Source organism: Protobothrops mucrosquamatus, unplaced genomic scaffold (genome assembly GCF_001527695.2).
Source record: "Protobothrops mucrosquamatus isolate PMUCROS unplaced genomic scaffold, P.Mucros_1.0 scaffold4121, whole genome shotgun sequence".
In the NCBI taxonomy this organism is placed as follows: domain Eukaryota; kingdom Metazoa; phylum Chordata; class Lepidosauria; order Squamata; family Viperidae; genus Protobothrops; species Protobothrops mucrosquamatus.
In genome coordinates, this window is record NW_015390049.1 from 73,027 (window position 1) to 84,640 (window position 11,614).

General features: G+C 39.1%; 1 protein-coding gene across 1 annotated transcript in view; it reads right to left on the minus strand.

Annotated features, from left to right (window-relative positions):
• The window catches only part of LOC107298602 (connector enhancer of kinase suppressor of ras 2-like), a gene marked incomplete at its 5' end in the record, with an annotated part of 62,751 nt that extends 51,476 nt beyond the window's left edge, over window positions 1–11,275 (minus strand). The window contains 2 exons of the mRNA XM_029286574.1: window positions 7,213–7,300; window positions 11,073–11,275. Of these exons, the coding sequence (XP_029142407.1) occupies window positions 7,213–7,300; window positions 11,073–11,275 (291 nt within the window). The remainder of the gene's footprint in view (window positions 1–7,212; window positions 7,301–11,072) is intronic.
• Window positions 11,276–11,614: the final 339 nt, after the last annotated feature.

The following is an 11,614-nucleotide window of genomic DNA, read 5'->3' on the forward strand; positions in this document are numbered from 1 at the left end:
GAAGAAGAAGAAGAAGAAGAAGAAGAAGAAGAAGAAGAAGAAGAAGAAGAAGAAGAAGAAGAAGAAGAAGAAGAAGAAGAAGAAGAAGAAGAAGAAGAAGAAGAAGAAGAAGAAGAAGAAGAAGAAGAAGAAGAAGAAGAAGAAGAAGAAGAAGAAGAAGAAGAAGAAGAAGAAGAAGAAGAAGAAGTAGAAGAAGAAGTAGTAGTAGTAGTAGTTGGAGGGGAAGAAGAAGAAGTAGTAGTAGTAGTAGTTGGAAGGGACCTTGGAGGCAGGGGGTTGGTTTGTTTCGGATTTCATTTGCTGCATGAGCCTAGTGCTTTTTAAATAATGTTTAAGTGATACATTGATATTTTGTGTGAATTAAACCAGCTATTGTGGCTTAATCAAATCATGCTTAAATAAACCAGAGTTCCATCTTTCCTCTCAGATCAATGAATCTTCCAGCAAATTGCTGTCTTTGACTGGAATTGCCTTCTGAGAGATTCAGATTCTTCCCAGATCTTCATACATGTAAAATTGCGAAGTATTTTATATACGTGAATCATTTAACCAGTTTCAGACCTGGATATCCAAAAGAGAACCCAGGGAGGTCTTGCTGATGTAGGCAAAGCAAACTCTGTGTCTCTATAGCTTGTAGATAGGAGAAAGGGACACCATCACCCAAAACAAACCAATACTTTTGATTGTTTGGGATATTGGCACAATGCACAATAAAATACAGAATGTTTGGCTTAAATTGGGTGAGCTCTCTACCCTAGAAAATATTCCCTAACACATAAAATAAGTTCCTGCATTTTTACACTTTGCAGAATTTTTTTTTTTTTAAAAAAGGCAAATAGACCACACCTGGTTGCAAATACCCAGGACTAATAATAAAGCCAAATAAACAGGTAAGCAAAGGAATAAACTGTATTCTTTAGCTCAGGGGTCTTCAAACTTGGCCCTTTTATGACTTGTGGACTTCAACTCCCAGAATTCCTCCGCCAGCGTGCCTGGCTGAAGAATTCTGGGAGTTGAAGTCACCAAGTCACAAAAAGGGCCAACTTTGAAGACCCCTGCTTTAATTGATGAGTGAAATGGAAGCAACATTTCAACTATCAAATCTCCACATTCCCTTTTTTTAAGTTTTTTTTTTTTTTTTAACCAAAGATGGCATTCCTTCCCTATAATAAGAGGGGGTTTGGGGGTGTTTTTTTTTTTGACCAGAAACACAGTTATTAAAGGGGAAAATGACATGTCTTCCCAAGCAGTTATAACATTTTTCCTGGTAGCAATTTATCTGCTTCAGGGCTAACGTTGGGCTTCATTTCCCTTACAGCTCCTGATTTAGCTTCCAGTCCTTCTGTTTTAAAAGGTTTCTTTTTCTTTTTCAACAAATTGTATTAATTTTTCAAATTTTAACAACCAGGTAATTAGGAAGCAGCGTGGTGATAGGGTAATCAATAATCCAATAACAGAGTGATACATAGATATCTCAGTTTATATCAATAAAGGTTCCCTCTCTATTTCCTTTAAGTATTATATCATATTCATATTAGTACATTTCTAGCTAAAGTTCAATCAATCTACACATTTATCAATAACCTTTTAGTTATACATATCCAAGTCCTGTTTTTAGCTTTTATTTAATTCCGGTTATCACATTTCAATTTAGCCTTTTATAACCACTATTTATAATTCGGATAGGTTTAGTTTCCCTCATTTCATTATAAACTAATTCTCGTGACTAAAATACCAATATTATTCCAAAATTTAAATTATTTCTTTATTCACCAATATATTCTATTTCTCATCCTAATAACTCCTCATATACTAATAACATATCTTTCGTTGTCACAAATCCATTTCCCTATAACCATTAAGACTATAATCTAACAAATTATTTTATTTTCCATTATAAATCTGAATCCTAAATATTAAATCAGTCAACATCTCTAAGATCAGTCAAAATCTCTAAAAGAACAGCTGCTTAACCCCCAAATGAATTTTTAAATCCCATTTTTAAATCTAACTCTGTGTTTTAAAAGGTTTCTTAAAACAGTCAGTCGGCTTCCGACAGACTGGTGAGCTCCAATATAATTGCACAGTGACCAGGAGGCAATCACAGACGGACGCTGAACTTGGCTGTATGGGAATGAACTAATTAAAAAAAATCCTCCACCCCCAGCTGTTCCCCACCTCCAATCCCACTCTTTTGTATTTTAATGAAAATGCATTTTATAAAGAAAAAAAAACTTTTTTTTTCAGATGGCTTTTGAGTTTCAAAACGGCCATTTTTGTTACAAGATCTTTTTTCAGACGCCTTCGGAGTCTCACAACAGCAGTTCTCTATATAATGAAGTTCCATCTGATGAGATCTTTTTTGTTTTTTAATTTAAGAAATGCATCGATTTAACCTTTGGGAATCTTTTTTTCACTCACACACAACGGGACTTCCTTCCCAACCCACCTTAGACCGGTGCCTTCAAATATAAGTAGATCCTTATGGGTTGGCAAACGCTGAGTTTCTTTTGTTGTTATTAATCTGCTCCTGTAAAACTTCGGAGTGGGGTTAATTTGAGTAGTGGTAGAGTTATTTTGAAACAGTGCTCACTCGACTGACACATGACTTACTTCAAAGAAATAGGGGAGACATGACAGCAGTATCTGAGGGGCTGACACAAGGGAGAGGGGGACAGGTTGTTCACCAGAGCACCAGAGGGAAGGATGAGAAACAATGGTTGGAAGCTGGTCAAAGAGAGAAGCAACCTGGAATTAAGGAGAAACTTCCTGACAGTGAGGACAATTAACCAGTGGAACGGCTTACCCCCAGAAATCGTGGGCGCTTCACCACTGGAGATTTTTAAGAAGAAACTAGACATTCACCTGTCTGTGACAGTATAGATTCTCCTGTTTGAGCAGGGGGCTGGACTAGAAGACCTCCAAGGTCCCTTCCAACTGTATTCTATTCCAAAGCCTTGTTCCTCATTAGCAGCTTGCAAACACTAAAATCTAAAACTGCATGAGGGGCACCAGCTACATTTCAACTGCTACCGTACTTTTTCTTCTGCCTCTTCTTTTCCTACTAATGACATCATCTAAGTAAAATGGAAATGCAAGTATCCGAGGTTCTGTTCCACAGAATGAGGTAACCTTCAAATAGTTGTGGTAGGAATCATTAAGTACACACGGAAATCAGTCATGCAATAGGCCTCATCTTCTAAAGATCAGAGTCCATTGGACCATTAAATCCAGAGCTGAAAAATACCTACCAACTCTGGCTGTTTCTCATCACTATTAATGATACGTATCTTCAACTCGGGAAAAGTTCTGTCAACTAGGGCCAACTGCTGTGTTTTCTTGCAATCGCATACTGTGTTAGCTAGTTTTGCATCTATTCTACAACCAGAGAAATAGCAGTCTGTGAGTTGCAGAGGCTGCAAAAGTTAAGGAAAATATCTGTAGTCCATCAAGAAGTTGCAGAAATTACTACCTCTGAGGCAGTTATAACAATTTTAATATTAATATTCCAAAAGTGCTTTTTCAAAAAGACAGCTGGACTTTCTTTGTTTTTTTCCCCTTGAACACATTTTGCTTCTTATCCAAGAAGCTTCTTCTGTTCTTCGGTCAGAACTGAAGAAGCTTCTTGGATGAGAAACAAAATGTGTTCAAGAAAAAAAAACATTGAAATGTCTTCAAAGAAAAAAACAAAGAAAGTCCAGCTGCTTTTTGAAAAAGCAACTTTGGGACCACCATGACCCAGATGACTGAGAATCTCCATAGACATTTAATATTAATAGCAATAATAATGTACTACCAATAGTAAAGTGCCTTGGGTACAATTCCAAAACATCTGGAGCATCACTTGAACACCATTGGCATTGACAAATTACCTATTAGTCAATTGCAAAAGGCAGCTTTACTTGGAACAGCTTATATCCCGTGACAATATTTGTAACATCACCAAACATCCACATCTGTCTATCCCAGGGAAGGACTCAATAAGTAGACAAAATTGCTGAATCCAGTTTGAACCTCTGGCTGACTATGCTGCAAGAAGATGGCACAGGCTGACTACAAATCACAGCATGACAATATAGCAACAAAGATGCATTGGAAGATCTGCAAGAAATAACATTTACCTCGAGCAAGAACTGATGGGACCATAAAAATAGAGGAGAGTAATAGAAAATGAAGAAGCTAAGGTATTTTAGGACTTTAGAATTTCAACAGACATTCACCTGCCACTTGGCACCCCAAATTTAACAACTTTTGATAAGAAAGACAAAAAACTTTGGATAATGGATGTGGCAGTACCTGGAGGCAGCAGAAGAGAAGAGAAAGAACTGGAGAAAATCACAAAATACAATTAGAAGTAGAACGACGGTGACAAAAATGAAAGAAAAGAAAAAAAACAAAAATAATACCAATAGTAATAGAGACCTTGGATGCAATACCAAAACATCTGGAGCACCACTTCAACATCCTTGACACTGACAAAATCCCCATCAGTCAAATGGAAATGGCAAATTTACTCAGAACAGCTTACATCCTGCAAACGATATCTTGAACACCATCAACCATCCACATCTACCTATCTCAGCTTCTTGGAAAGGACTCAGTAGATGGACAACATTTCCAAATTCAGCCTAAACAGCAGGTTGATTGTGTGACCAACCATAATAATAATTTATTAAAATTGTTATTCTCAGGGCTTCCTGGGCACCCAATGGGCTCCATATCCCACTTCATTTTTTAATAACAAAGTGAGTTTTGAAAAGATAGGAGGCTGGGCAAAGAAGCTTCCAACATCAACTATATTCCCGAGAATAATCCATTTCCGTAGGAGCCTCAAGTTTGTTTTCTTAGAACATGAAAATAACTCGATGCATGTTAGTTTTGCCCAGAAAAAGAGCAAATAAAGCTCTTGGCAAAGGACTTAAGCCTGAATTTTTTTTTTTACATATTTCTCCATTTCCTTCATACAATTGAAATTGAAATATCCACTTTACGATACACAGTTTTTATTCAGCTCTTGAAACCCAAAGAGAATAATTTTGTCATATCTGGGCCTAAAGAGGAAATTTTGAGCTGACATATAGGTAGTCCTCAACGTACGACCACAATTGAGCCCAACATTTCTGTTGTTAAGCAACACAGTTGAATTTGGTCTCATTTTACGACCTGTCTTGCCACAGTTGTTAAGTGAATCCCTGCATCTATTAAGTTAGGAACATGCTTGCAAAGTGAATCTGGCTTCCCCATTGACTTTGTTTGTCAGAAGGTCGCAAAAGGAGATCACATGATCCTAGGACACTGCGACCGTCATAAATATGAGTCAGTCGCCAAGCGTCCAAATCTTGAACACATGCTGCAGCGGTTGTAAATGTGAAAAACTATCATAAGTCAATTGTCTCGGTGCCCTTGTATCCTTGAACAGCCATTAAACAAATCGTTATAAGTCGAGGATTACATGTATCTGATTGTTTATGCTTTACCCCTCAAATTATTTGCAATGTAACAATAAAGGATTTCAATTCCGGACATTGACTATAAGACAGCTCCTCTACCCTCCCTGTGAAGGCAAATAAATTATTTTTAAAGAACAGAACCATTGTTGCTTGGTTTTTCCGAAGCATTCATTTTCCGGGACTGAGTTAAAATTCACATTGCATAACTAAAGGGAAGAAAAGAACTATTTGCTTGCCACCTCAACCTAATTTAAAACCGTGTTTATGCCGAGCTGCCTAGAATCAATGCAGCATCCAGGGAATTTGGAGAAAAGCCAAAATTCAAGGAGCAGATGGTCAATTAAACTATAGAACCATTTACTTAAATTCCAACGGTTAGAAAGGTTACTGGGGAGACGACAGGTAATTGAAGTTTTGTAAAGGAAGACCCCACCCCTGTTTGCTCAGAATTTGGAAACAGGCATTCCATTTAAGTACTGAGCATCGAACTGGAATATGAACAACATATGTTTTCAGAATGCAACAAATTTATGGAATTCCTGTTGCAAGAAAGACATTAAGTAGACATTAAAAGGCAGGAGTTTATTCATATGAGGAAGTGATCATCCATCAACAATATATGCAGGTAATCCACAACTTATAACCACAGTTGGGACCAGAATTTCTGTTGCTGGTTACAATCATTTTTTGCCACAGTTCTTAAGCAAATCACTGCCATTAAGTGAATCATGCGGTCATTAAGTGAACCCAGCTACCCCTCCCCCATTGACCTTACTGGTTGGAAACTGACTGGGAAGGTTGCAAATGGTGATCACATGACCCTCCGGACTTGTCAACCATCATAAATACATGCTGGTTGCCAAAAGCCCGAATTGTGATCATGTGACCCTGGGGAATATTGTGATGGTTGTAAGTGTGAGGACTGATTATAAACCCCTTGTCAACATCCAGCTTGAGAATCCAAATAAAACTCCAGTTTCGTTCCATTTCCGAAAAGTTTACTGTTTATTGGATACACGGCTTGATTATGTTGAAGCAAAACTAACTCTGAGGTTCCCACACCAGTTCATAGACTTAAAGAATAATTTTCCTAGTCAAACCCCCAGCATCTTATGTAACTCATATCAACAAGTCCACTTTGCTATGGGAACCGTCTGCTTCAAATCCACACCTGTTCTGGTGTCCTTGACAAGGCTTCAGGCTCTCACAATCTGCAGCTGAATTTAAAAAGTTTAGTTTCTCCTTCTTACCCACTTGAAAGTTACACCTTCCCCCCTTAGTCTAAGATAGATGTGAGAACGGGGTTTTTATTCATCCCTGCAGTAGCTGTATAGAATCACCAAACATATAATTGCACAGTTGCACAGAAAAACATATAGTTGCATAGAAAAACGGATCTATTAAAGTGTTTGTCAGTTGCATGGAAAAAAGTGAGTACTTTTTTGTGTTTAAAAAAAAACAACAGAAAAGTTGTATGGAAGAGACTTATGACTGACTGCATACATAGATTAGATGCACATGACTCTCTCTTTTGCTCATAAAAATGTTTTTCTTAATCAATACATTTGACTAATTTACAGAAGTTTGTAGACTGTCTTTCAGGATAATTACCTTTTCTGGGTTGATTCTAACCCGAATAGGTAACTGATCCTTCTATAGTTGATTTAACATCTATTATCCTTAGAGAGAAATGCAACCTCCTTATTTTTCCACTATGGAAATAATTTAAAAGTGATTTAGTAGAAGAGAAATTTACTCTTACCTGTTGAACAATGGTAGTGAGTTCTAAGCAGAGCTGAACAATATTATTTTTCAGCAGCGAGTATTCTGTCACGCTGACAAATGGGGACCTATGGAAAAGAGAGAATTTTAACATCTGAGTTCATTTATCACTGATAATTCCCGAAATAAGACAAGCTTTATAAACAATTCATCCTCGTCAAGAAACTGTGAGGAATGAACCTTGAAAACACAGATTTGTTCCACTTGGTAGAGTGTCAATAGAAATCTGTCAAAATAATAACCATCAAGAAGTTGGTTAGAAAAACCTCTTAAGTAGTTCACCTTTGCCTTCTACAATATTGCATTGGGAATAGGTCTGAAAACCCAGATGAAAATCACCTGGATCGGATTCACAAGACAAATTCTGGGGGTTCAGTTGCAAATCTTTATAGCCGCCAGCCTGGGTTACAATATGAAGCCTTCTGCTACTACTCCATGAGTGAGGGAGGGACTGAGTGGATAGATCTTTATTTTATTGTTTGATTTTTACCCCACTTTTGTTATTTTATAAGTCAAGGAAGCAAACATACATCATACCCTTAAAAAGGTAACGTTTCCCTTGTCTAGCTGTGTCTGACTTGGATACGGTGCTCATCTCCTTTTCCTAGCTGAGGGAGCCAGCATTGTCTGAAGATGCTTCCATGGTCATGTAGCCAGCATGACTATACATTGAGGCACACAGAAAGTGTCATGCCTCCATCGGAGCCTGAATCTGCGGAGGAAAATGAGCTGGAACGGGACCCTATGGAGGTCGAGGGAGAAGTGTCTGTGGCTTCAGGGGAACGTAGAGAAGAGCAGGCCGAGGCAGGCCGAGGCAGGTTGAACAGGAGAGACAGAGTTCAGGTGATGAGCAAGGGCCACCCCCACCTGATCCTAGAGCACGGAGAGTGGAGAGAAGGAGGGAACAACACAGGCAGGCTCAACTACTCGGGAGTGTCCCGCCCCTCTCCACAAGGCACACCTGGAGACTGAGATTTAAGGAGACATTGTGGGGAGACACATTTGTCAGGAACAAATGCTGATTCCTTGGAGTTTTGTGTGTGTTGTTGCTGATCTCTTGTTCTGTGACTTCTGCTTAGAAACCCGGAAACTCTGACCCTTGGACTGGCTGACAATGTTGCTTGGATGTTCAAAGATCTCGGACTGTATTTTGGCTTCCCTGTTGAAACTGCTCAGGCAAGTTTGTATTCACACAGACTCGTTAGGTTTATGATGTATGTGTCATTCCTTGTTATCTCCGTGGCCTTGAGTAAATTCCTCTCCTAATCAGACTGTATGTGAAACTACTTGCAGCCAGAGGTGTGTGTGTTTTCCTTTGTTTGGAGGCTTAGAACTAGAGGCTTATGAGCGTAGTTTTTTCCCCCTCAAAGAACCAATTTGTGCCATTTTCCAAACGGTATCAATTATTATGATAATTGTTCTGCTTTCCAGGGGGTGGATATGTAAGCTGCTTTCAGAGGGGCAATGAGGAGTCCTTCTTTCCCTAGCTTGGACTGCCAATATTAGGAGACTTCCAGCACAACTGTAATTCAATTAATTAACTGAATTAAGCTAGTTCAATGAATTCAGTTACAATCCTTAACTCTTGGGATTTCAGCTCACCTGGTAATGATAACTTGTAAAGCACGCAGAGAACTTCAGTTTGATTCCAAGCAAAATCCTGAAAGACTAATGCAGAGGCTTTGGCTGGCTCAATTCTTAAAATGACTAAAATCTCTAACACGGGTAAAAGCCAAGAATTTTTGGAGGGAGCAGAAAGGGAGCAATCTGCTTACCAAGAAAAAAAAACTGTTATTTTTTTCCTCTTCAATTTAACAAATGGCAGTTCACCTTCCATGATCAATTGCAGCTTATCAACTCTGCTGAAGGGTAGATAAGATAGCTCTCAGCTGCTTCTGGGTAGCCCATAAATCTGGTTTGTCTGGATTTGCCGTTTCAGACTGGATGATGCTAAAAATATCCAGTCCCGTTAATTTTTATTTCAGCAATCCCACAGAGCGAAGGAGTAAAATCTCCCTTCCAGATGTTTTTTTGAAAATGCACATCTGTTTTCTTCAATGACCACCACGTACCCTCTTTTGCAGTCTGTGGCTTAATCAAATCTAATTAGTTACTATATTGTTTATCCAAGATTGAAGATGCGATAATATTGGATAATGGCCCCCACTTTGATGCTCTTCCTCAAAGTCCCGAAGTAACAGTTTAAGTAAACAGTGTAACAGGGTTGTAACAAGAGACCTTGGAGGTCTTCTAGTCCACCCCATTGCTCAAGCAGGAGACCCTGTACCATTCTGAATAAATGGCTGTCCAATCTCTTCTTGAAAATCTCCAGTGATGGAGCACCTACAGCTTCTGAGACAAGCCGTTCCACTGATCAGTTGGTTTATGCATATAGGAAAATGTCTTGGATTAACCAACACAAAACTCCTGGTGACTGCCTGAACCAGTCCCTGCAGTTTTCTTGGCAAAGTTGTTTGGCCATGGTTTGTTCCCCCTTCTTAGCGCTGAGAGAGAGGGCTGCCCAACTCTCCCAGCTGGCTTTGTGCCTAAGGTGGGACCAGCTTGGTTTCTAGCCTGACTCCTTAACACCCCACCCCACCCCCCAAACTGGGCTCTCTAATGAGCTATTAGCAATTTAAATTCTGACTTATAAATAGCTATCCACTTCTGATTACACAAATGCTGCATACGATTGGAATTGTGATTGGAAAGGCTTGTGAGTCCAGTAAATCACCACCACCATCATTTTTCAGAGAGAGCTATGCATGCAAAAGACGTCAAGTTCAATCCATAACATTTCAGTTAAGGTTGGAACAATTCCAACTTCAAACCCTGGAGAATTTCCAGCAGGCTCGATAATATTAGACTAAGGAACTGTGTTCCCAAATTTCCAAAAATGTGAACTTCAAGTCCCAGAATGTTAGGCAATGGGCAGCCTGGCTGGGTCCGCTTAGTTGGAAACTGTCATGGTTGGGAATAACAGAATAACAAAGTTGGAAGGGACCTTGGAGGTACTCTAATCCAATCCCCTGCTCAAGCAGGAGACCCTATACCCTTTCAGACAAACGCTTGTCTAATTTCTTCTTAAAAAATTCCAGTGATGGAGCACCCACAACTTCTGAAGGCAAGCCGTTCCACTGGTTAATTATTCTGTCAGAAAATTTCTCCTTATTTCTAGGTTTGTTCTCTCCTTGATTAGTTTCTATCCATTGTTTCTTGTCCTGCCTTCAGTTGCTTTGGAGAATAGCTTGACCCCCTTCTTCTTGGTTTAATTATCTTGGTTCAATAGTTGGAAACTGATCAAAGAGAGAAACAACCTGAAATTAAGGAGAAACTTCCTAACAGTGAGGACAATTAACCAGTGGAACAGCTTGCCTTCAGAAATCGTGGGCGCTCCATCACTGGAGGTTTTTAAGAAGAGACTGGACAGTCACCTGTCTGAAATAGTATAGGTTCTCCTGCATGAGCAGGGGGCTGGACTAGAAGACTCCCAAGGTCCCTTCCTATTCTATTCTATTCTATTCTATTCTATTCTATTCTATTCTATTCTATTCTATTCTATTCTATTCTATTCTATTCTATTCTATTCTTTGTGTCAGCCATTTAGATATTGGAACACTGTGTCATATCACCCCTAATCCTTCTGGTTTTTTTTATACAACATGAACTCCAAAAGGGCAGGTCTTTCTACCATACAAATATTAAAAAATATTCACCAGTCGTGAACGAAAATTGCAAAAGGGACAGTGAATGCTGAAGACCCAAGGAGAGAATGAGAACAAACAAATTGCATTTGCTCCTTAAAATATATATATGTAAACAGTATTCAAACTTAATTACCTGTCTAACCAGGCAAGCAAATTTTTGGCAGCACCAATCAAGTCAACGACAGAGGTAAGGAAATCGTTTGGCAGCCTTCGGGAGGCCCGTCCATCATAATGACCGCTCCTTCTTCTACCTGTGATGAAGTTTTGAAGATTTTTGGCAGACGCGTTCAGCTTGTGGGAGAGCGTTCTCAGATTTTCAGTCTCCAAGCCGTAGTTCTGAAAGCAAGAGAGAAACTGGATACCTTAGAAAAAGAAGAAGGAGAAGGAGGAGGAAGAACACTTCAAATAAGTTGACCCAGCTTTCATTTTGCACCAATTTGAAAACCCAACACCTTTTAAATATGTAGGTATGTCCTAGCCTTACGACCACAATTGAGCTTAAAATTTATGTTATTAAGTGAGTTTTGCCCCATTTTGCAACCTTTTTTTGCCACAGTTGTTAAATGAATCATGTGGCTGCTGAATGAATCTAGCTTCCCCCATTATCTTTGCTCATCGGAAGCGACAGCCTGCAAAAGAGGTTCTCTTTCTGGTTTTTCGAGAGGCATTTGGGAA